This window comes from Myotis myotis, unplaced genomic scaffold, assembly GCF_014108235.1.
Source record: "Myotis myotis isolate mMyoMyo1 unplaced genomic scaffold, mMyoMyo1.p scaffold_m19_p_23, whole genome shotgun sequence".
In the NCBI taxonomy this organism is placed as follows: Eukaryota; Metazoa; Chordata; class Mammalia; order Chiroptera; family Vespertilionidae; genus Myotis; species Myotis myotis.
This window is the reverse complement of record NW_023416328.1, coordinates 6,741,402-6,766,949: the sequence shown is the minus strand read 5'-3', so window position 1 is coordinate 6,766,949 and position 25,548 is coordinate 6,741,402. Positions and strand designations below refer to the sequence as shown.

At 56.2% G+C, this 25,548-nt stretch overlaps 1 protein-coding gene across 1 annotated transcript in view; it reads left to right on the top strand.

Annotated features, from left to right (window-relative positions):
- ADAMTS17 (ADAM metallopeptidase with thrombospondin type 1 motif 17) overlaps window positions 1-25,548 on the top strand; it is an 89,273-nt gene that overhangs the window by 36,788 nt on the left and 26,937 nt on the right. The window contains exons 8-15 of the mRNA XM_036355797.1: window positions 1,445-1,550; window positions 6,163-6,303; window positions 7,100-7,250; window positions 12,578-12,679; window positions 14,076-14,221; window positions 18,571-18,737; window positions 21,780-21,907; window positions 24,042-24,162. Coding sequence (XP_036211690.1) covers window positions 1,445-1,550; window positions 6,163-6,303; window positions 7,100-7,250; window positions 12,578-12,679; window positions 14,076-14,221; window positions 18,571-18,737; window positions 21,780-21,907; window positions 24,042-24,162 — 1,062 coding nt within the window. The remainder of the gene's footprint in view (window positions 1-1,444; window positions 1,551-6,162; window positions 6,304-7,099; window positions 7,251-12,577; window positions 12,680-14,075; window positions 14,222-18,570; window positions 18,738-21,779; window positions 21,908-24,041; window positions 24,163-25,548) is intronic.

Here is a 25,548-nt window from a genome sequence, read left to right as displayed (position 1 = left end):
AAAAGTCAATTGAAAAAAAAAAAATAGTCCTGGACCTTCCCCCACCCTCGTGTGAGAACATTTTTTTTTTTTTTTGTAAATAAATCGAGCCTTTGTTTCTAGCTTTGCAGAACCATCTGCGCCTTGGACAGATTAAAAGGCAATTACTGGAAGGCCCTGTGCTGAGCCGACTCCCCAGCCTGTGCGTTACCTCATCAGAGCGGGGATGGGGACCGCCTGCTCCGGCCGGAGCGCGCCCGAGGCTGGGGACGTGTCCGTGTGGCGTTGAGTCTGCTGGGGCAGCAGACGCCCCGGGGACGGCAGGCTCCGCACAGCTGGCCTTGGCCGCCGCCCTTACCCCCTCGCCAGACGGCTGCTCCCGGGCGTGCTCGTCGGATTGTTTGTAATTAATTTATTGGCCCCGGAGGCCTGGCCTGGGCCTGCGATGGTGCTGCTGGGTGTGGCTTTAAGTGCACGTGAGTGTGTGTGTGCATGCACCCATGTGTGCATGTGTGTGCATGCGTGTGCGTGTGTGTGTGTGTGCACTGCACGTGCATACCAGGAGGGCTGCGTGGGAGTGTGCCTCTGGCTCGCTGCTGGCCACTTCGCAACAAGCCACAAAAAAAAAAAAAAAAAAAAAAAAAAAAAAAAAAAATTTTAAAATAAAACCAGAGAGATGGCCTCAAAGGCCCTGAGGAGCCGGACGGCGTCCTTGCTGGAGGTCAGTCGTCTGCGCGGCTGGGTTGGGATGTCCATGAGCAAACCAGCATTGCGAGGCCAGAAGCCATTCTTTGTCCCTTTTATCGGAACGCTCTCCCCCTTGGCCCAGCTGCTGGTGGTTTCTGAATGGAAGTAGACACCCGGTGAGCTGCCCGCTCAGGGTGCCCGGGTCCCAGCGCATCTCCGTGCAGGGCGGGCAGCTCGGGGGCTGTTGGAGGGATCGGGCAGGAGGGAGTGGCTCAGGGCCACCCCAGAGTGAAGTTGAGATCCACAAAGAGGATGTTACCCGGCCGGCGTGGCTCCGTGGTTGAACATCAACCTAGGAACCAGGAGGTCACAGTTCGATTCCCGGTCAGGACACATGCCCAGGTTGTGGGCTGGATTCCCAGTGTGGGGCGTGCAGGAGGCAGCCCATCCATGATTCTTTCTCATCACTGATGTTTCTCTCTCTCTCTCTCTCTCTCTCTCTCTCCCCTTCTCCCTTCCTCTCTGAAATCAATAAAAATATTATTTAAAATTTTTTTTAAAAAAATACCTGCTCGGCATTTGTTGTGGCTACTATTCTTACTAGGCTGAATCCAAAGCGTCGCGTGCCCACCGATCCCTCTGTGAGCTCTGGAAGCGCAGGCCTACCCCTGTGCCCCTCACCACCCCGTCTGCCCCACTCTCCGCCACGCGACGGCCCGGACCCTCCCGGCGAGGTCAGGGCCCAGGATTCTGAAGGCTGTGTCTGTCTCCGCTGCAGGGATTGCTTACTTAGGAGGCGTGTGCAGCGCCAAGAGGAAGTGTGTGCTCGCCGAGGACAACGGCCTCAACCTCGCCTTCACCATCGCCCACGAGCTGGGCCACAAGTAAGTGTCGGCCACTCGGGTGTTTAAACTCCGCTCCGAGGACGTGTCTCTGCACCCGAGCTCCCCACACCCGGAGTCCGTGCTGGTCCGCGCCTCTGCTTCTTCCACAGCGTGGACCCGGCCAGCGAGCCTGGGCTCAGCCCTGCAGGGAACCCCAGAGCTCGCCCAGCCACAGGCTTGGAGGGTCGGAATCTTTTGTTTTAAATATATTTTTTATTGATTTCAGAGAGGAAGGGAGCGGGAGAGAGAGAGAGAAACATCAATGATGAGAGAGAATCATGGATCCGCTCCCTCCTGCACGCCCCCTGCTGGGGATGGGGCCCGTAACACGGGCATGTGCCCTGACTAGGATTCGAACTGTGACCTCCTGGTTCATAGGTTGATGCTCAACCACTGAGCCATGCCGGCCGGGCTCTGAGGGTTGAACTATTAACTTGGGGTTTGGGTCTGTTCTGAAAGCATCTGCTGGAAGGTGAAGAGGTTTTTCTCAGTGTCTTCTGCTTGTATTTCTCTCCCGGGATCAGCATGATCTCTGAGTCACTCTCAACCCAGCATTCAAGTACTGGGATTTATTTATGTTCATCTGGTTGCCTCCCTACGTCCTTTGCAGCCAGTTCCCAAGTGCAGGTTTCTGAAGGTAGAACGTCCGTGCCTTAACCTTTTTTTTTTTTTTTTAAATATATTTTTATTGATCTCAGAGAGGAAGGGAGAGGAAGAGAGAGAAACATCAATGATGAGAGAGACTCATGGATCAGCTGCTTCCTGCAGGCCCCCTACTGGGGATCGAGCCCACAACCCGGGCATGTGCCCTGACCTGGAATTGAACCAACTGTGACCTCCTGGTTCACAGCTCGACACTCAACCACTGAGCCTCGCCAGCCGGGGTGTGTCCTTGTTGGAATTAGGGCTGTTGTATCCCAGACGGTCGGGGTCGGTCTTCCTTGCAGACCAAGAAGGGTCTGCAGGCAGGCACGGTGCTGGGGTCTGCTTTTCCATCAGGCCATCCAGGCTGGGTTGTCGGATGGGCTCTTCCCTGGCCCCCTGTGTACTGCTGTCCATTTCTACTCAGCTCCCAGGGCCATCAGCGGATCAAAGTCTGTGTGTGAGCGTCCTCCCAGCCCGTCTGTCTGATCCAGTTTCCTGAACCAGACAGATCACTCGGGGCTCATGTCCTCTTGTGATGATACTTTCTCAGTGTGCTGCTGAGTGTTGCAGGGTCTTGCGCATGCATCATGGACAAGCCCGGTCCCGTCCTCCCCTGCCGTCTGCCATGGCCACATTCCTCCCCCTCCTCCTCCTCCTCCTCCTCCTCCTCCTCCTCCTCCTCCTCCTCCTCCTCCTCCTCCTGTGTCTGCCCTGAGTTGCAGGACTGGCTTCCGAGGAGGGGCCCCTGGGGACTCGCAAGGGCCCCCTGCACCCAGCACAGCGCCCAGCCCCTCTCTTCTTAACAGCCCCCGCCTCCCTCTCCCACACCAACAAAAGCAGACTCTCCTTCTGCCCGTCTCTGAGGGGTGATTTTGAACGGGAGGGGCAGCTTCTGGAGCCGTAGGAACCTTCTGGCTGGTGGCCCCACTCAAGTGCCCTTTGTGCCCTAAGTGGGAATTTCCCACTGCCCAGGATTAACAGGAATCCCATGGAAATCACCAAGATTTCCTTTGGAGTCTTACCAGGATGCAGAGTCCAAGGCGAGGCAAGGACACTGCTTCTGGCCCAGCCCCCATGGCTCCATGCTTGAGCGTTGACCTATGAACCAGGAGGTCCTGGTTGTTTCGATTCCTGGTCAGGGCACTGGCCCAGGTTGTGGGCTCGATCCCCAGTGGGGGCGTGCAGGAGGCAGCCGATCCATGGATCTCTCTCTCTCTCTCGTTGTTTCTCTCTCCCTCTCCCTCTCTTTTTCTCTCTTCCGCCAATCAATGGAAACATCCTATATAATAAAAGGGCAATATGCAAATTGACCTTAACAGCAGAATGACCAGAACAACTGCTGGACCAGTCACTGTGAGGCGCACCGACCACCTTTTGGTCCCTTTTCCTGGCCATCGGCTCCGATCGCCCAATGGCCATCTGTGGCAGGGGCGGGGCCAGCGAGAGGGAACAACCCACCCCTTGGTCCCTTCCCCCGGCCGTCAGGGACTGATCACCCGATGGCCGGGGGAAGGGGAACTGGGTGGGTGGAGGGGGGGGCAGTGCCAGCTGCAGGCGGCTGGGGAAGATGGCCCTGATTGCAGGCCAGGCCTAGGGACCTTACCCGCGCACGAATTTCATGCGCCGGGCCTCTAGTATTTAAAATACGTAAGTGTTTTCCATGGGGGAGTCGCTAGGACAGCTTTCGCACCCTGATTTTGGAATCTCTTCCGCCCTCCCTGGCCGTCACCTGTGCTCGGAGACACCCACACGAGGGGCTTCGCGTCTCTGGGGGAACCACACACTGAGAGGCCCTGTGTCCGGAACCCCTTTTCCTTCCACATCCCCGATGGGATTCTGCGGGGAGGACCTCCTTCCCTGTCTTAATAACCTACTCTCCGCGACAGACTTGCCGCTCGCATAACCTCTCATTGGCTACAAAGTTGCCGCTAGTGAAAATATCAATTACCGCTTGGGCGCCGCTCCTGGCATCGCCCCTTCACAGGATGGCTGCTCGGAGCCGGAACTCAGAGGGGCTTCGGGACGAGCTGAGAGCTGCACACGCCGTCATTAAGGCGGCCAGGAGAAGCTGTTTTTATCCGGCACCTTGAATGCCATCTTAAGCAGGAGCGATTACTGCAAGAAGCCTATAATTTGCACGAGGGGAAGTGAAGATGCTTTTTAAAGATAAAAAGGGTTGCTTCGGAAGAGCCTCAAAATAGCTAAATAAATAAATAAATGGGAAAGGAAAGAGCAGTAACAAAGCCGCCAATGTTTCAGCGGTGTGGAAATTTCAAAAAGACATCCTCGGTGTGCAAGCAGCAGGGAGTCTGTAGAGACGACACTTCATGGAAAGCCCCTCAGATGAGCGTTTCATAATTTAGCAGGAGGCGGTTACTGCCTCTGAATTCCCTCCGTTCCTTAGACTCTCCACCCTCAGGGTCGAGTCTGTAGATGAGACGCGTGGGCCTTGAACTTGGTGCAGGTCCAGACCCCACCAGCAGCGGTGCACTCCCTGGACGCGCCGGAATGGTGCATTCTGATTTCCCGGGGAGCTTTAAAGGATCCAGATGTTTCTTCCATGCATTTCATTTGCCGGTGTGGCATCTAAGTATTTTGACAGTTGATTATTTCTTTTACGTTGAAAGTAAGTAAGCTGTGGAATATTTTTTTTTGTTTATTTTATTGATTTCAGAGAGAAAGGGAGAGGGAGAGAGAAACATCAATGATGAGAGAGAATCATCGATCGGCTGCCTCCTGCACAGGGACAGAGCCCGCAACCCAGGCACATACCCTGACCGGGAACGGAACCGTGACCTCCTGGTTCATAGGTGGATGCTCAGCCCCTGAGCCACACCGGCTGGGCAAGACTTTTATTCCCAGAGTGCAGGAAGCCCTGGGCTCGAATGAGAAGCTCTCCGTCGAGTATTCGGTCATATCGAGCTTTGTCGTTGGCATCGTCCCTGCATCTCTATGGAGAGTGGTTTGGTCTTTGCCTCTAAAGTGAATTCAGGCCCGACTGTGGTGGCTCAGTGGTTGAGCATCACCCTGTGCACCAAGAAGTTGCTGGTTCGATTCCCAGTCAGGGCACATGCCCAAGCCTTGCACTCGGTCACCACTAGGGGGCGTGCAGGAGGAAGCCGATCCATGATTCTCTCTCATTATGGATGTTTTTCTCTCTCCCTTCCTGAAAATCAATAAAAAACATTAAAAAAAAAAAATCCCAAACCTTCTGAGAGAGGGACAGGCAGGCTGAGAGCCTCCTAAAACTGCCACTCCCAGAGCGCCTCAAACACGTAAGATTCTGGGAGAAGCCGCGTGTTCCTTGTCTCAAGGTCCGATCAAACTCCGGCCCTGGAGTTGTTATTGTGTGGGATGCATCTGGGCCACACGTGACAGAGGCCAGTCTGTGTCCTGAGTCCCACAGCCACTTGACGGTAAAATTACAGTGTGGGCCTCACACGCCTCATTTCTGTTAACTGTGATGCTGTCAGAGTAAGAGACGCCCTGGGATGCAAACCTACAATAACACGGGCCTCTCAGTCAAGTAGTCCTTCATTTAAATGCCAACGTCGCGCCTCCCAGCCCCAGTGCAAGTTCACCAAACGGTAGCTTTACCAGGCGCTGACTTAGCGTTTGACCATTTTCAGCCGTGAAGTCGCAAGCATGACTGACACAAGTAGGTTTGAAAATAACATCAGTGGGCCCTGGCCGGTGTGGCTCAGTGGTTGAGCATCGACCTATGAACCAGGAGGTCACGGTCAAGGGCACAGGCCCTAGTTCCAGGCTTGATCTCCAGTAGGGGGCATGCAGGAGGCAGCCGATCCATGATTCTCTCTCATCGTTGATCTTTCTATGTCTCTCTCCCTCTCCCTTCCTCTTTGAAATCAATTAAAAAAAAATAAAAAGGAATTGGATGCTAGACCCTGGAAGCAGAGATGAGAAGCCTGTAGGATAAGTGTCCTGTCTCCTCTTCCTCCCTCGGCAGCTTGGGCATGAACCACGACGACGACCACGCGTCCTGCGCCGGCAGGTCCCACATCATGTCTGGGGAGTGGGTGAAAGGCCGGAACCCCAGCGACCTCTCCTGGTCCTCCTGCAGCCGAGATGACCTTGAAAACTTCCTCAAGTGAGTCCTGGAGTCCCTCTGTGCCTTCCCTGCAATAGGAAGTACTCCCAGAAGACGCAACGTGGGGTCTCCGCACGTGTGGGCAGGGGAATGGATCTCCCAGAATTCTCAGCTGCCCTAGAGCATGGTCAGTGCAGAACCTCCCGTATCTGCCAAGCTTTCTCCAATGTGTGCACCTGGTGTGATGGATGCTGTGTGTACCTGGGGTGCCATGTTCACCTGGTGTGGGCTGTGCCCCGGGTGTGACGTGTGCACCAGGTGTGACGTGCGTACCCGGCGTGGCGCATGCATCTGCTATGATGTTGGGCAATCAGCTCATATTCATAAATCCTTGTTGATTGATTGAAATGTCAGCACCGTGACCGTGCTTTGGAGCCGCTTCATTTCTCTGCGTGTTTTGACCATGAGCGGACACCGCCGTGTCGGTGGCCGTGGCGGCAGCAGAACAGAGGTGTCTCCATGCTCAGACTCCCCTGTGATAGGGACGCGCCTTCACCAGGGACAAGGGCTCGCTCAATATATCGTCACTGATTAGAGTGAGGGAGGGAGAGGGAGAGAGAAACATCCATGATGAGAGAGAATCATTGATCGGCTGCCTCCTGCACGTCCCCCACTGGGGATGGAGCCCGCAACCCGGGCCTGTGCCCTGACTGTGACCTCCTGGTTCATAGGTCGACGCTCAACCACAGCCACGGCCCATAAGTAATGCGGAGACGCAGCCTTCTCAGGGACTCAAAATCAGAACAAAGTCCCGGGCAGTGCTTTTGCGCGTCGACTGACCTCTTGTCCGTTTCAGGTCAAAAGTCAGCACCTGCTTGCTGGTCACGGACCCCCGGAGCCAGCACGCCGTGCGCCTCCCCCACAAGCTGCCTGGCATGCACTACAGCGCCAACGAGCAGTGCCAGATCCTGTTTGGCACCAACGCCACCTTCTGCAGAAACATGGAGGTAAGCGGCCCGGGTGGGGGGTGGGGGGTGGGGCGGCCCAGGAAGGAGCATGTGGCTTCTGCTGGAGGACACAGGTATTCACACTCCACGCACCTGTGCACGCACACACGTGTATATGCATTTACACACACGTGTGTATGCATTTACACACATGTATACGCACATACACAAGCCGGCCTGCATATACATCTACCGTCATGGGCATTTGCACAGTGCATGCCTCGAGAGCCGAGTGCACACATGGGTGCACGTAAACACATGCTCGTACACTCAGAATCAGATTTTGTTATGTAACCTGTTCACTAAGAAACGCATATTGCTGGAGTATGCGTTTGTAGTTGTTTTGTATCTGGAATTACATTTACATTGAATTGTTTCCTTGGTAAACTTCTGTCCTTCGTCATTACGCATGGACAGATATTACTCTGAGAAGGGGTTCAGAGTTCCCACCCGGGGCCTCCTCGTGGGAGACCAGGTGCTGGGTGCCCGGGAGTGGCGGGCCAGCATCTGTCCCCCGTGGCATGTGCCGGCTTGCGTGAGTTATTACCCTCCTTCTTTTTTTTTTAAAATATATTTCTGTTGATTTCAGAGAGAAAGGGAGAGGGAGAGGGAGGTAGAAACATCAATGAGGAGAGAGGATCATTGCTTGGCTGCCTCCTGCATGCCCCCCACTGGGGGTCGACCTCACAACTCGGACATGTGCCCTGACCTCCTGGTTCATAGGTCGATGCTCAACCACTGAGCCACACCGGCTGGGTTATTCTTTAGGTGAAGTTTTGAATCCAGAACCTCCTTCCACTGCACTCATGTACATTCTTCCTCTGGCATTCACCATGTGGAGCCTAAAAAAGCATTTCCTGGCTCAAAGGGATGGGGTGAAGAACTCTGGGAAAACGCTACTTCAGGTGGCGTGGGAGCAGCCTGGCTTCCAGTGTGCGCCAGGTCCATCTTCCTGAAACACCTGCGGGGCAGAGGACCAAGGAAAGCTAGAGCCCCGCCCGTCCTCCCTCCTAGGACCCCGGAGACCCCCCACCACCAGCATTGTGTCTCTCTTGTGTGCAGAAGGCTGGTGCTGTGAGTCTCAGAGCTGCCCATGGAAATAAGTGCAAAAAAAAAAATTGGCATCGCCTAATTGGCACTTGTTGCAAATCCTTGGCACATAGAGCCGTCTCCTCTTTTAGCCAATGGTAATGTGATGTTTTTAATTCAGGAAAGCATTTCAAGAAAGTCCAAACCTGCACGTTGTAAACAGCGGGTAGTAAATATTTATTAGAAAGGGGAGAGGAACTTGACCGATGAGCCCCGTCTGGCCTTTTTTCTTTATGCTGACAAGTCACTCCTGTCCTTGTCAGCAGTCCCTGCAGAGTCTCCGTCAAAATGAGACTGAGGGTGGTGACAGCTGGAAGGGACAGCGTGACATTGGCCCCTCCGGGCCCCGATTGTTTTTAAGTAATTTTTTACAAATATGTTTTTATTGATTTCAGAGAGGAAGGGAGAGGGAGACAGAGAGAGAAACATCAATGAGGAGAGAGAATCATGGATCGGCTGCCTTCTGCACGCCCCCTACTGAGGATCAAGCCCACAACCCGGGCATGTGACCTGACCAGGAATCGAACCCTGACCTCCTGGTTCATAGGTCGATGCTCAACCATTGAGCCACACTGGCCGGTCCAGGTATTTCATTTGCTATGTCTTCCTCGGAGTTGTCACACTCAGCTCGATTTAGGAACTACCGATCTAAATGAAGCCGGCCCCTTTAACACCCACGGACACACCTGGCCAGAGTGGGCGGCTGGCCGGACGGGAGCCCCGCCCTGCCCCTCAGACGGACGGGCCCGTGCGGTAGGAAGCTGGGTCGGACTCCAGGGTGAGTGCCGCCTCGCCTGCCTGGGCTCAGCTTCCTGCCCGGCAGCTGCAGCTCCTCTCAGAGCTATTGGGCTTGGCAGCAGAAGGCCCCATTTTCCAGCAGCGTTCGAGCGTGCACAGCAGACATCCTCCCCGGAGTGCTCTCCGCCCTGCCTCTCCCCTTGCCTCGTTCCCCTGGCCCTGCCCGCCCCCAAGCATGTGTCTCTTCCCCCCCTCCCCCCACCGCACCAGGTGGCCCCAGCCAGGTGATGGTGGTCTCTGCCACAACCTGTAGGAACATGCAAGGAGGGACCAAACCCGGGACTCACGGAACCTTCCAGAAGCAGGCCTGGCATGCCGGTGCGGGAAAGGGCTTCAAACTGCAGGAGTCTGTGTGGAAAATGTGGATTAGTCACTTTCACATCCAGCGCTTAGCATTTCATTTTATCTCCCTCTTGGCTGGTGTTATCAGCAGCACATTTCTGAGGGTTTTTTACATAACCCTTCCCTTCGGCACTGTGTTGCGTCAGAGCGTCTCTCCAGGCGCTCAGCAGTGCCGAGTGAGGAAGGGGATTGAGACCACCCGGAGGGGACCTCAGAGGGGCACGGCGGGTTAAGAGAAACACGGTGAAGCCTCGAACGCACGAGCAGTGGTGTCCTTCTTCCGAGGGACCCACACCTCCCCACAGTGCCACAGCGTCCCAGGGAAGGCAGCTTGCACCGGGCGTGTTTGTTACGCAGCATCTCGAGGGCCTTTGCAGCACAGTGCACTTGACATGACGTTCACACGGCAAACATTAAAGGCAGCCGGTGAGGGAACAGATGCTAGGACCAGGGAGCAGTTTCATTTCCCTGACGCTTTGTGCCCGGTCAGTGGCATCCCGCTGCTACTTAAGGACTGCTCCTAGGGCGGGGAGTTGGGGGACCCTGGGCACCCCACCCCTGATTCGCTTGACTGACTGCACCTTTATCTGCAGAAACTGTTTTAATGTGCATTTTATATATAAACACTAGAGGCCCAGTGCACCAAATTTGTGCACAGGTAGGGTCCCTAGTGGTTGCTGGCCAGGGCCTCCCTTTGTTCCGCGCTGCCCTCTGGTGGTCAGCACACGTCATAGCGAGCGATCGAACTGGTCGGTTGAACTCGCGAGGGGACATTTTGCATACTAGGCTTTTGTGTGTGTGTGTGTGTGTGTGTGTGTGTGTGTGTGTGTGTTTATATATATTTTTTCACTGATTTTAGAGAGGAAGGAAGAGAGAAAGATAGAAACATCAATGATGAGAGACTCATGGACTGGCTGCCTCCTGCACACCCCCTACTGGATATGGAGCTTGCACCCCCGGCATGTGCCCTGACCGGGAATCGAACCCTGACCTCCTGGTTCATAGGTTGACACTCAATCACTAAGCCAGGCCAGCCGGGCAGAAGTTCTTCATTTTAATATAATATAATTTATTAGTGTGTTTCCCTTTATAGTTCAGACGTTTTGTGTTCTATTGAAGACATCTTTGCCTGACCTCATTCTCCCTTTTTTTTTTTTTGATGATTAGGAAAGTTTTATGGGAAAGCGCTGTCTATAAAATGCATAATAAACGGTCAGGCCGCCTTCTTCCTCCCTCTCCTGAAGGCCCGTTATGTCTCCTAACCCCAGCCCCCTGCCCCATACATTCCTCCTGGCTCAGCCTTGTCCCCGGGACACATGTCCCCACCGCCACCGCTGTCCCCCAGAGCTCTCGGGTCAGAGTGCGCGGAACCAGCCGCGTAATGAGGTGCCGCCGGTCGTGCTTTACGGGACCAGCTGGTGCTGTGCTCAAGGCCCTCACCTTTTCCCCGCTCACGTGGGGCCGTGGGGCTTCCCTGATCCCAAGTGCGCAGTATTCCGCCTGAGTCATCAACTTCTCTCGGCCCAGAGCAGCTCCGCATCCTTGGAAACTAAGAGGCCTGGGGCTGTACTTCGCTCTGTCCACACCCTCGGGCGCTGCTTTCCTGCCTTTTTCTCCTTCATCTTTGTCCCGTCCACATCTCTTTTCTCGTCAATCCTCACCTGAGGATATTTTTCTATTGGTTCTTGTTTCGTTGTTTTATTTATTTTTTAAAATATATTTTTATTGGGTTCAGAGAGGAAGGGAGAGGGAGAGAGAGAGATAGAAACATCCATGATGAGAGAGAATCATGCATCGGCTGCCTCCTGCACGGCCCACACTGGGGATGGAGCCTGCAACCCAGGCCTGTGCCCTGACAGGGAGTCAAACCGTGACCTCCTGGTTCATAGGTCAACCTCAACCGCTGAGGCACGCCAGCCGGGCATTTTTCCATTGATTCTTAGAGAGAGTGGAAGGGAGGGGAAGAGATAGAGAAACATCAGTGTGAGAGAGACACATTGATTGGTTGCCTCCTGTATGTGCCCCGACCACGGCCGGGGATCGAGCCTGCAATCCAGCTCCGTGCCCTTGCCCGGGAATCGAACCTGGGACCCTTCAGTCCTCGGGCCGATGCTCTATCCACTGAGCCAAACCGGCCAGGGCTGCCCCTTCCCCTCCTGGGTGTGCTCTGACATTAGCAGCGTGGACAGCGCCTATTTTCCGTGCAGATGTTGGACCGCCCCGAGCTGTGCGCAGGGACCCCGACGCTCACGCTGCCCAACGTGCAGATGTTTGAGATGCCTGGGAACTGAGCCCGGCACACCCTTGGCGAGCCCCGCGGTGACTGCCCTGGCCTTGCCCTGGAGGGGACGTGCCCCCACTCCAGCTCAGGCATTTTTTGTCATGGATTGGATTTGGCCTCAAGGAAACACTGTCTCTTAAAAGAGCCCCAAGTACATCTGGCCTCAATTTTCCGACCGCGAGACGGGGATTTGGGTGCAAGTAGTTTATCTGGGAGGTGATCCCTGGAAGCTCTGGGTGGGGGGGCGGGGGGCGGGTAGTGGGAGGAGAGAGGAGTCAGAGAGGTGCACTGCCCGGCCGGTGTGGCTCAGTGGTTGAGCACCTACCAGTGAACCAGGAGGTCACGGTTCGATTCCGGTCAAGGGCACAGGCCCAGGTTGCAGACTCGGTCCCCAGTGTGGGGCGTGCAGGAGGCAGCCGACCCATGACTCTCTGTCCTCAGTGATGTTTCCATGTCTCTGTCCCTCTCCCTTCCTCTCTGAAGTCAGTATATATAGATGTAGATACAGATTTTTTTTTAAAAGAAGACAGTCTTTAAAAAATATATTTTTATTGGTACATGAGACGATGCTCACCCCCTGTCTTTTTCTCCTTGATCTTTGTCCCTTCCACGTGTCTCTTTTCTCGTCAATCCTCACCTCCTCAGGTGAGGATTTTTCCCCTTTGGTTCTTTTTTTGTTGTTGTTTTATTTTTAAAATACATTTTTATTGCTTTCAGAGAGGAAGGGAGATCCAAACCCCTCGCCGGGCCCTCCGGCGACCCCGCTGTGACCCGCACACCGTGTCCTCCGCAGTCATGTTGCTTCTCTTTGTCACAGCATCTGATGTGCGCGGGGCTGTGGTGCCTGGTGGAAGGAGACGCCTCCTGCAAGACGAAGCTGGACCCGCCCCTGGACGGCACCGAGTGTGGGGCCGACAAGGTACCCGCCCCCGCCAATCCCCGTGGGCAGCCCCCGTCCCCTGGGCATTGGGCACTGTTCTCAGGCACCCCCGGGGAATCTCCTGGCCTCCCCAGAAATGCCCACGGAGCCCACTCTGGGCAGAGGGCCAATTCCATTACTCCCTTTTTTTTTCTTATAAGACACAAGAATCTCTTGCTTATTCTTATTTTTTTAATATTTTTTTTATTGATTTCAGAGAGAAAGGGAGAGGGAGAGAGAGGGAAAAACATCAATGATGAGAGAGCATCGTGGGTCGGCTGCCTCCTGCACGGCCCCTACTGGGGATGGAGCCCGCAACCCGGGCATGTGCCCTGACCGGGAGTTGAACTGAGCCATGTCGGCCGGGCTGCATATTATTTTTGTTAAATTAACGCTGTGTGTCATACAAGTGGATTTACTTGCAAACTGTTGCATCAATAGACCATAAGTGGGAAAGCAGGATCGCTTGCCTCACAGGAAAGGCTATGGTGAAAGAGATTTAATGAGAGCAGCTGTTCCGTGCTAGGTCAGGGTTAAGAGAGCGAGCCTGCTGCCTGGTCTTCCTTAGCAGGGGGGATGGATGAGCGTTAGAGAAGAGAGGTGTCGCCTGGCTGGTGTGGCTCAGGGTTGAGCACCGACCTAGGAACCAGGAGGTCACGGTTTGATTCCCCATCAGGGCACATGCCCGGGTTGTGGGCTCCACCCCCAGTAGGGGGCGTGCAGGAGGCAGCCGATCCATGATTCTCTCTCATCATGGATGTTTCTCTCTCTCTCTCTCCCTTCCTCTCTGAAATTAATAAACTGTATTTTTTAAAAAATAGAAAAGAGAGGTGTCCAGGGCCAGCCTTCCTCCTTAGTCGCACGGCGAGACCGAAGGAGATGCTGTGATTGGCACCCAGCACATCAGCTCTCCCCCTCCAGGCTTCGTGCCACTCACGCTGGGAAGGTCTGTTTTAGGGGCGGGCTTGCTCTTGTCCTCAGAGGGAAGCCAGCGTCACCCACGTGGGGCCAGCTTGTCCTCTCCAAGCAGCAAACCCAACCCTGACGTTCTAAACCCCAGAGTGGGGCCACGCTGCCCTCGGGGTCAGGGTCTCCCTCATGCAGCCCCGTTCGCAGAAGCCCAGGTCTCCATGCGCCGCGTGGATCCACCCCTGTGCTGGGCACTTAGCAAACCCGCACGGAGCACATCCACGTGGACGTTTAGGGCGAAACCCCAGCCCCGAGGGACATGGGTGTCAGGCCGAGCTGAGTGAGGAAGGCCGCAGAGGTAGCAAGCACGCCCCCCTGCCCCCAGCGTAGGCTGCTGGGACCTAAGTTAGGTAGCGCAATCGGACCCATGGGGGGCGGGGGGAGAAGGGGGGGCACCCCATCACGTGGGAGGCCTGCTGTGTTGCAGTGGTGCCGCGCGGGCGAGTGCGTGAGCAAGACGCCCATCCCGGAGCACGTGGACGGAGACTGGAGCCCCTGGGGCGCCTGGGGCATGTGCAGCCGCACGTGCGGGACCGGAGCCCGCTTCCGGCAGAGGAAATGCGACAACCCCCCGTGAGTGCCCTGCCCCGCCGCCCCGCACCTCCATCAGCTCCCCGACCTGCGGGTCTCACTGCCCTGGACAGGGTTTGTCTCACAAGGAGGCGCAAGGACTGAAATACACGAGGTCCGGGGCGGGACACGTGTCAGGGGGCCTCCTCGGCCCAGCTCTTTCTGGGGAACAGAGCCGCTGTTCCTCGCCCGGACCCCCATCCAAAGGCTTCCAGAGCCCGGCCGGCGTGGCCCGGTGGCTGAGCGTCCACCCAGGAACCAGGAGGTCATGCTTCCATTCCTGGTCAGGGCACAGGCCCGGGTTGCAAGCTCCATCCCCAGTAGGGGGCGTGCAGGAGGCAGCCGATCCATGATTCTCTCTCATCATGGATGTTTCTCTCTCTCCTTCTGCTTCCTCTCTCTCTCAGATCAATAACCCCCAGCCGGCGTGGCTCCTTGGATAAAGTGTTGGCCTGCAGACTGAAAGGTCGCAGGTTCGATTCCGGTCAAGGGCACGTACCTTGATTTCAGGCTCCATCCCCTGTCCCAGCGAGGTGCATTGCAGGAGGCAGCCAAGCCGTGTGTCTCTCTCACATCGATGTCTCTCTCTGCCTCTCCCTCTTCCACTCCCTCTAAAAATCAGTGCAGAAAATGTCCTTGGGGTATTACAACCACAAAATCAATAGAAATAAAAGATTTTTTAAAAAGGCTCCCAGGGACAGCGGGAGGACAGACGCTTGGGGCCGGTGGGCCTCTCTCGCTGCTCAGTGGAGGTCATTCCAGGGAAGCCGGTAGGCGGGAGGCGGCGGCCAAGCTCAGGCGGCTGCTGGCTGCTGTGGAAGCTGCCTGCCGGCCACGGCGTCAGGGGAGGCGCTGGGGTGGCTGCCGAGCTCACCTGCGTATCAGAAGCCGCCCTCCTGGAGCTGTTTGGCTGGGAACCGTGGTTTTCAGGTTGTCTCCCTCAGGGGCCGTCTTTCTTTGGTCCATGTTTGCACGTCGGTTCGGAATGCGTGGGGCTAGGTGTGCGCCCAGTCACGCTGCCCTCGCCGCGTGGGTTTTGATCTTCTCTCGAAACTCCCCCTTTTCACTGTTTCTTAAAAGGGCCCGTTTTCGTCTCCTGGGCCCTCAGCTGCATCCCATTAATGTCGTAAAGGAGCGCGTTATGAATGATGACTCACCCGAAAGGCTTTTTTATCCACAATTAAGTCATGTTGATGAAGAATTAGCAAATCCCCCTTGTGTGCAAAACCCCGCGGCCCTGGCGGGGTCCCAGCCCCATAAATCACACGCTCCGGGGGCCGGGGCAGAGGCGCTGACTCTCTCGGGTCGTTCCCCTGGCCAGCGTGGAGGCCCCGGTTACAGTGAAGTGTATGCTCGCAGTTCAGCCCATGCCAGGGACACCTTGTCCCTTCTGGTAGTGCTAAGGGAATCGGTGCTGCATATTGTGTCTCACTGAAACCTTTCCCCTGGAACCCGACAGAGTGCCGGGCTCGCAGGAGGTGTTCAGTGCTTTAGGAATGGCTATTTCATTAAGAGCATTGATGGTGTATAAGGTTTCCCAGAGGAAGAGAACCAATAGGAGATAGAAAGATAGACAGATAGACAGACAGACAGATAGATAAGTAGATGATAGGTAGATAGATGATGGGTAATAGATAGCTAGATGATAGATAGATAGATAGATAGATAGATAGATAGATAGATAACAGATAGATAGGTGACAGGAGATATATAAAATAGATTATAATTAGATAGATGATAGATAGAATATAGATAGATGGTAGAATATAGATAGACTAGAGGCTTGTTGCACCAAAAGATTCATGCAATAGGCCTTCCCTTCCCCTGGCTGCCGGCCCCGGTTTTCCTCCGGCACCCGGGACTCAGGCCTTTGCTCCAGCCGGAGCTGCCTTCAAGCCTTCACTGCTCTGGCCGGAGCCGCCTTCAGTCTTCAATCCGCCGCTTCACGCCTACGTATGCAAATTAACCGCCATCTTTGTTGGCGGTTAATTTGCATATCTCGTTGATTAGCCAGTGGGAGGCGTAGCGAAGGTACGGTCAATTACCATGTTTGCCTGTTATTAGATAGGATGATAGGTAGATGATAGATAATAGATACATGATAGATGGATAGATAAATAGAAGCTAGATAGATGATAGATAATAGATAACAGATAGATAGGTGATAGATAGGTAGACAGATGGATAGATGATAGATAGATGGTAGATGATAGATAGATGATAGAGCCACCCCTGTTTGGGCACCACTCAGTACAGCCCTCCATCATCTGTGCTGCGCCCCCCCCCCACCCCCACTGCCTGGCTGCCCGCTCGCTCAGAGTCAGTGACCCTGTGCATTTCCAGTGCCCCCCGGGCACACACCTCATGTTGTTTCCCTGAAACACTGAGCTTATTGCAAAGGATTGTGCCAAAGAGGTGGGTCAGGCGGGCCTTGGACCGTCTGCTTCACTGAGGCCCCCCAACCACTATGGGCAGCCAGGGAGCGGGGCCAGTCCCCCTGCACATGAGGGCCATCTTCACTGGTGCCCGCCCTGTGCCCGCGAGACTGTCGCCCACAGATAGGGTGCACCGTGGCCTCTTGGGACCAGCTCTAAGCTCTGACCCAGCCTGGTTTATTCCGAGGGAGCCCAGCAATCTGGTTTTGCTCTGGTAATATTTACACCTTGGAGCTCTGTCCGATCTTCCTGCCCGGCCCGCGTGGCTCCGTGGTTGAGGTTGACCTATGAGCCAGGAGGTCTGGGTTCAACTCCCAGTCAGGGCACTTGCCCGGGTTTTGGGCTTGATCCCCAGTGTGGGGTGTGCAGGAGGCAGCCGGTCCATGATTCTCTCATCACTGATGTTTCTCTCCCCCCCCCTTCCTCTCTGAAATCAACACAAATATGTATATTTTTAAAAAACACCAGATTCCTGTCCTAAAGAGCAGTGGCAGGCCCTTTTCCTCCCGTCAGGGATATTCCGCAGGTGAATGGGAAGCGAAGGGGCCGGCCTGGGGGCTGTTCCAGCCGCCGCCGGGCGCCTCCCTCTGGGGAGCTGTATGAGGCCCAGGCCGCCGTCAGCCGCTTTTGCAGAAGGACCTGATGTGGTGATTGTTACAAAACACAGCTGATGGGGCCCAGCGCCAAGCGCTGACCCAACAGCATTCCCTCCCGCTCAGCCCTCAGCGCACCAGGCTGGCGGCCTTGCGATTTCCCAGGATGTGCAAACCTCCCTGCTCTGCGCATCCCGGCCTGGCTTCGGAGCCTTCCCACCCCCCCGCCCCCTTCCCTTCAGTCCTGGCCCCTTTCCCGTCTCCTACAGCTGGTTTATTCGCTGTCCAAGCACACTGGCAAGAGAGTCCCTCCCTTCGCCCCCTTTTCTCTCTCTCTGGTCTTGGTCTTTCCAGCTATTGGAATTTGCGCTTCTTGCCAGCTGACCTCCAGGCCTTGGGGGTCAGCCGTGTCTTGGCTGCAGCCTCCTGGGCTCATGTTTCCCTGCCCTGATTTGTGTCCTTCTTGGTGGGAGTTTCCGCCAAAAGCCTGCGGGGTAGGAAGGTCACCTCTGATTCAAATGCCGGTGCCCCCTGCATCGCAGGGCGGGTGTTTGGGGGAGGGAGGGGTGCAACGGCTCGGACGCTCTCAGGTGAAGAGCCAGCTCTGTCTGAGCCCAAGGAGGAAGGGACGTGGAGCCAGGAAGGCGGCAGGTCACCGGGGTGGGGTCCCCCAGGAGCATCAGGAGGGGAAGCAGCCTGCTTGCTAAGGCCCCTGGAGGGCGGGAGTGACGTCATGCACCTGTCACGGCTTTTGCTCCCACAGGGAGACCCCAAATGTGCCCTTTCCACTCGCCAGCGACCTGGTGTCCACATGGATGGTTTTTATTTTTTAAATTTATTTTTATAGATGTCAGAGAGGAAAGGAGAGGGAGAGAGAGAGAGAAACATTCATGATGAGAGAATCATGGATTGGCTGCCTCCTGCACACTCCCTACTGGGGATCGAGCCCACAACCCAGGCATGTGCCCTGACCGGGAATCGAACCATGACCTCCTGGTTCGCAGGTCGATGCTCAACCACTGAGCCACGCCGGCTGGGCCTGATGGCTAAGTTTTAAGTGCAGATGAAGGCACAGTGGGTGGATCTTGCTAACCCATACTCACCACATTGCGTGTCCAGATGACCTTGCAGCCTCAGGATGCGTTTCCCTGAGGGCTCACTCACACTCGCCGTCCATGTGGGGCTGGGGCTGCTGAGATGGGAGGTATGTGAGCAGAGGGGGTGCTGGGAGGCCTGACCCGGCCCCTCCCACTCCTGGGAAGGAGGCGGACACGGAGCACCGGCTGGGTCTGGCTAACTCGGGGGGCCGGTCTCTCCCCTCCAGCCCTGGGCCCGGAGGCTCGCACTGCCTGGGCGCCAGCGTGGAGCACGCGGTCTGCGAGAACCCCCCCTGCCCCAAGGGCCTGCCCAGCTTCCGGGACCAGCAGTGCCAGACGCATGACCGGCTGAGCAGCAAGAAGAAGGGCCTGCTGACGGCGGTGGTGGTGGACGGTGAGGAACATGGCGCGTCCTTTCCCTCCATCGCTTCCCCAGGAACCTCACGCCTCCCGGGGAAACCCAGAGGGCGCCCCCACCCGTAGTCCTCCCCGAAGGGTGGCCCAGTCAGCCTGGGAGGGACCCACGGCTTGAGCCTGGGGTTGGCCTTGGACGACATAGCTCTGTGCCATTTCCCGAGAGCAGCTGCGAGGCAGGCAGCAGCCCAGAGCCTCCCGCACCCCCATTTGCAGCAAGCGGGAGTGGGGGGTGGGGGTGGAGGGAGGAGTACCAGCAGCCTGCTGCCTGCTTCCAGGGCCCAGGGCCAACCGTGTGGAGAGGGAGGCTGTGCGGGGCCGGGACAGTGGGCGTCTGCTGCCTCCCTTTCCAGTGTTGGCGCTGCCTTGCAATTTCCTGGGTCATTTTGGGTTGGTTTTTAGCCTTTTTGTAAATTTTTTATTTTTATTGATTTCAGAGAGGAAGGGAGTGGGAGAGAGAGAGAGAAACATCAATGATGAGAGAGAATCATGGATCGGCTGCCTCCTGCACGCCCCCTACTGGGGATTGAGCCTGAAACCCGGGCGTGGAATCGAACCCTGGACCCTTCAGCCCGCAGGCCAACGCTCAACCCACTGAGCCAGACCAGCCAGGGCCAACCCCGTGGAGCCTTTGTACCTTGGCTTCCCCTGCAGTCAAGGGGGAGGGGAGCCCGCCTTCCCGGGAGGGTGTGGGCAGCTGCATGCACAGACTCTCACCGCCCTCGGCCTGGCCGTGCCTGGCACACAGGAGGCTCCCAGCAGCCCCGGGTGCACTGGATCCCTAGTCCGGAGGGAGGCCGGGCTCGCAAACCTTCAGCCAGGCCCACAGATCGGCCAGGACTCCGAGGCCGGGCCGGGCCTCTCCCGCTCCCCGGGAGCAAGAGGAGGTCACGTCCGAGGGGCTCGCCCCGCCCTCCGTTCCACTCCGCTATGCGCACGGGTTTGTGTTTTCCTCTCCTTTGCCTCTTGCTTTGGTTTGCAGTTCTCCGGCCTCGTTTCTGCAAACGCAGAAATCCCACTGAAATGTCTGTTTTTCCACCCATTTCTCCAAGTCCCGATCACACTCCCGCTTCACTTCTAACCGCTGCTGGAGGGCTGACCTCCTCAGCGGCCTTCGAGTTGTCGCAGGGGCTGGGAGCCACCTCTGCCCACACCCCCTCCGGGGGCCTCGCAGGGGCTCCTCGGGGAAGCTCATTGCCTTCGGACGGTTCCACCTACTCGCTTTTTGGTGTTTTTTCTCCCAAAGTAAGAAGTGATGAGTGCCTTCGCCTATGACCTGAAAGGGGCCGCCGTATTTATTGATTTTAATATATTTGTATTGATTTCAGAGAGGAAGGGAGAGAGAGAGAGAGAAACATCAATGATGAGAGAGGATCATGGATCGGCTGCCTCCTGCACGCCCCACACTGGGGATGGAGCCCGCAACCCGGGCCTGTGCCCTGACAGGGATTCGAACCGTGACCTCCTGGTCCCTAGGTCAACACTCAACCACTGAGCCATGCTGGCCGGGCGCTAAAAAGGCCACCGTCTTGGATAAGGAAGCCAGGCAGGGTACAGTCAGCATTTCGCCTTGGACAGAGAGACCTGGGGCTCAGGGCTTTGCGGGGGCCGCCTCCCCTGTGGGGGGGACTCTCAGGCCTTCCCGCAGACTCGGTTTCATTTCCTTCTCAGACAGAAGCAGGAGCCAGCCCTTGGTAGAGGAGCGTTTCAGAGGAGAAAGACCAACTCCTCAATGGCCGACCCAGAGCAGGGAGGGAGGGCAGCGTGTCAGCGTTCCTCTCCAAAGCCGCTTTCCACAGGGCCCGGCCCGGCCCCGGCTCTGCGGAGCCCGTCCTGACCGCCCTATTCATAGCTCTGCTATCGCGGCGGAATTCTTTGGCCGGTGACGCACAGTTCAGGGAGGGAGAAGCTGTATTTTTTTTCTATTTTCTCTTCTTGAACGAAGGAAAAAGAAAACAAGGAAATTCTTGCAGAGGTAGATTTTCCAAGGGAGGACTTGGGACCACAGCCCTTCCCGCCTCCCGCAGGAGACAAAGACTCTCCTTAGAAACGGCTTCTCCGTGGAAAAGCCTTCACACAGAACCGTGGACGTGGCCCGGGGCCCAGCCCACCCCGTCTCTGCCTTCCCCGTGGAATCTCATCGCAGCGCAGACCTTGCAGAGTTCAGGCGTCCCCGGCCGGGCCAGCAGGCCACGCGCCCGCCGAGGCGTCGGAGGGCTTGGCACAGGCCGAGAGGCACATTCCAGCTCCGTCTCCCCGGCACGGCTGACCCCCTCCGGGTCGGAGCCCCTGCAGGGGACCGGGCGGGTGTGATGGTGAGGGCTCTGTCACTCCAGCTCAGTGAAGCCAGCTGGAGCTGCTTAACAAAACAGAGAGAATTTGCCCGCCGGCCGGTGTGGCTCAGTGGTTGAGCTGCAACCTATCAACCAGGAGGTCACGGTTCGATTCCCAGTCAGCACACATGCCCGAGTTGCAGGCTCGATCCCCAGTAGGGGGCTTGCAGGAGGCAGCCGGTCCATGATTCTCTCTCATCATTGATGTTTCTCTCTCTCTCTCCCTCTCCCTTCCTATCTCTGGAAGTAATAAAAATTAAAAAAAAAAATTAAAATTCACTGTTTTCAAACTGCTTTAGCCAAAGGACTCTTCCTTATAACCTTAGGACACTCCCCTCTAGCCTCCTAAGACAAGCCTTCCCACTGGGGCGTGGATCAGGGTGCCACGGGACACCAGCCACGGAAAGCAGCTGAGCATAGTGGTCGTTCAGTGACCGTCACTCGTTCACGAAAGCCCGGGCGCTGGTGCAAGCGTATCTGCTGTAGCAGGAACCCTCCAGCTCAGTGTCCAGTCCTCTGTGGCCCCGTCAGTTCCACCCTCGCTCCCAGGCCCCCGGGAGGCCCCCTAGGGAGACTCTGGTGGAGAGAGCACGCAGGCATCCATGTTCCTCTCGCGGTCCCTTTGCAAAGCAATTCCCCGCGCCCCGCATGGCCCTCCTCACGCCAACGTTCACCCCTTCCCTCCCCAGATAAGCCGTGTGAGCTGTACTGCTCGCCCCTGGGGAAGGAGTCCCCGCTGCTGGTGGCCGACAGGGTCCTGGACGGCACGCCCTGCGGGCCCTACGAGACCGACCTCTGCGTGCACGGCAGGTGCCAGGTGACGTGTGCTCTCTGTGTCCTTGGCGGGGCGGCTCGCCTCAGAGGGGCTCGGCGTGGGCGGAGGCCCGGGGAGACCTGGGGGAGTGGGTTTTCTTTTTTTAAAAAATATGTTTTTTTATTGCCCTGGCCGGTGTGGCTCAGTGGATAGAGCGTCGGCCTGCAGACCGAAGGGTCCCGGGTTCGATTCCGGTCAAGGTCACGTACCTCGGTTGCAGGTTCCTCCCCAGCCCTGGTCAAGGAGTGTGCAGCAGGCAATCAATCGATGTGTCCCTCTCACATCAATATTTCTCTCTGTCTTACTCTCTCTCCCACTCTCTCTAAAATCACTGGGAAAATATCCTCTGGTGAGGATTAAAAATATATATTTTCTTGATTTTAGAGAGCATGGAAGAGAGAGGGAGAGAGACAGAAACAGCAATGAGAAACATCGATTGATGGGTCGGCTGCCTCCTGCATGCCCCACACTGGCGATGGAGCCCGCCACCTGGGTGTGTGCCCTGACCAGGAATCCAACCGTGACCTCCTGGTTCATGGGTCGACCGCTCTGCTCAACCACTGAGCCACGCCAGCCGGGCAGAGGAATGGGTTTTCTTAAGAAGGTGCCAGGGTGCTGCCTCCCACCTTCAGACTGGTACCCGCTCCTGCAGGCTCACCTGGCTACCACCTAGGAGTCGAGGTGGCTGAAAGAGTAGGTGTCTCGTAGTGTTTAAATGTTCAAAAATGTTTGAACAACCTGAGACGTGATGACAAAGGGAAGAGTGATGCCCAGGTGAGGGTGGGAGGTGTAGGTGAGCGTATGTTTTTGGACAAGCTCTACTCTGGTTCGAGACAAAAGATACAGAACGAAGCTGGTGCCTTTGGCAAATGGTACCCCAGGGGTACCGATGCCTGGCTTTTGGGGACTTGCCCCACCCACTGGGATATAGTCCCCAAACCCATCCTGATGTTGCATGTCTGTGACTCACTGGAACAGTGATAAATGCCACGGAAGGAGACAAAGAAAGAGAAAGGAGGGAGGGCCCGGCCCGCGGGGCTCAGCGCTTGAGCACGGCACTCACCTGAGTGGAAGCCCCCCATGCGACACCCCCGCCCTCAAGTCTAGCTCCCCGGGTTGGTCTTCCTGTGTGCCTCCTTCTCAAATGCGAGCGGTCAACCAGAGATGACCTGCTGTTAGAAGAAAAGCAGCAGCCGGCCCGAGAAAGACCAAGAAAAACACACAGGAAAACGCACCCTGGCAGAAGAAGGGGAGATAATTATAGACTCCTGCAGGATTCTAGAATTCTGCTGCCAAGTCAGCAACCAAGCGTGGGAGCAAAATAAAGGAACGTTGAGATACGGGAGAACTCAGAAATGTTCTTTTCCAGGCGCCCGTTCTCGGAGAGATGGCGTGGCCTTTAACCAAACAAGGGGAAAGTCGAGAAGGGGAAGGCGAGCCCAGCCGGCCGGGCTCAGTGGTTGAGTGTCGACCTATGAACCAGGAGGTCACGGTTCGATTCCCGGTCAGGGCACAGGCCCAGGTTGCGGGCTCGATCCCTTGTAGGGGGCGTGCAGGAGGCAGCCGATCCATAGTCTCTCTCATCATTGTTGTTTCTCTCTCTCTTTCTCTCCCTCTCTTTTCCTCTCTGAAATCAATAAAAATATACATTAAAAAAAAACAGGCGAGGGCTGTGAATTGTTAGAACTAACCGGGAGCCCAGAAAATGCCGGGTCGAGGGCTGGTGCCGCCGGCCTGAAAGTCTTTAGTCCAAATGAAAGTAAGGAGTCGGCGGCGTCCCTCTGATGGAAGAGAGAACGCGGCTGTCATTGCAAGATGGCTGTTACGTTACAGAAAGCACGTGTTCTCCCTCCCAGCCAGAAAAATGAAGCCCACTGAGCCTCGCCGGCCAGGCTGGGAACACTGCTGCCTTCCTGGGCCCCCTTCTCTCTGTCAGACACGAAAGATTGTATTCGGCCGTGAGGTGGTTATCCTGCCGAACATAACGCAAGCTGGCTCCCATTCATTCTTTGATCTTCTGGTCTTAAAATAAATTAGCCTATTTGCTCGGGCCTCTGAAAGTATGGGGGCCCCAGCGTCACGTGACAGACCTTTGTGAGACGGGAGCCCAGGCTAACCCAGCTCTCTGGTCTTCTAGAAAATCGGCTGCGACGGCATCATCGGGTCGGCGGCCAAGGAGGACCGGTGCGGGGTGTGCAGCGGGGACGGCAAGACCTGCCGCGTGGTCAAGGGCGACTTCAGCCACTCCCGGGGGACAGGTGAGCGCGGGGCGCAAGCCTGTGCTTTACGGACGTCTTACTTCCCTGGCCCCCAAGCCAGCGATCGCGTGCCCTCCCTGCGTTTCGTATGGAAGGGCTGGTGGGCCATTGAGAGGGTGACCTGGGACTCAGAGTCACAGCTTCTGCAAGGCAGAGAAAGGCGTCTTATCCACAGTGACGCAGGCGTCCAGTCTGTCAGGCAGGCGGCTTGTGTGAGAATCCAGGCGGCTCCGTCCAGTCTCATAGCCACTGGCCACTGAGCCGCTTCAGATGTTTTTATTGTTGTGAATCCTCGGGACCCAAGGACATTTTTTCCATTGATTTTTTTTCCCAAAAATATGTTTTTATTGATTTCAGAGAGAGGAAAGGAGAGGGAGAGGGAGAGGGAAAGGGAAAGGGAGAGAAACATCAGTGAGGACAGAGACTCCTGGATCGGCTTCCTCCTGTACACCGCCTACTGGGGATGGAGCCCGCAGCCCGGGCATGTGTCCTGACTGGAAATCGAACCGTGACTCCTGGTTCATAGGTTGATGCTCCACCACTGAGCCACAGTCGCCCATGAGCCTTTCATCCAGTGCACATTGATTCAGCGTGACGACGATGTTAGAGGCAGGAGGTTTGCAGAAGGAAAATGCAGCTGTCACCAAGTCCAGGGGAGGGGAACCCGGCAAACAGCCTGAGTGCATGTATGAGGGGGAGGCAGCTCAGCGGGGGTGCTGCAGGGCGCCTCCCTCAGGGCTGCGGGCAGATGAGGGCACCCCTACGCCCTAAAGAACAAGGAGAGGTGGTCCAGGCAGTGTGCCTCAGTGGTTGAGCGTCAACCTATGAACCAGGAGGCCACGGTTCGATTCCCAGTCAGGGCACAGGCCCGGGTTGCAGGCTTGATCCCCACTAGGGGGCGTGCAGGAGGCAGCTGATCCATGATTCTCTCTCATCACTGATGCTTCTGTCTCTCTCTCCCTCTCCTTTCCTCTCTGAAATCAATAATTTTTTTTTTTTTTTTTTTAAAAAGGGCGACTAGAGATTAACTGTCTGTGGGGGTGGGGCAGGGCATTTCAGGTTGAAGGAGGAACCCAACTTCGAAATAGTATGATTCCCCCAGGTCATGTGACATCTCCGTGGCGCCAAGTGTGGCTGAAAGACCGGCCGATTCTGTCAGCTCTGATAGGGAGGCACCTTTCATCTCTGCCCAGCGCCCAGGAGGAATGTTATCACCCTCGAGGGTGACTATCACAGAGAAATACCATCCCGGAGATGAAAAGCGATCGGACGCAGGCTTTCTGCCCAGTTCTGAGAAATCCTGACCCCTGTCTGACCTCCTCTGGGTCCTCTTACCTTCAATACTGAAGCTGGGAATTCTGAGCAGCCCCCCACGGGGACAGCGTC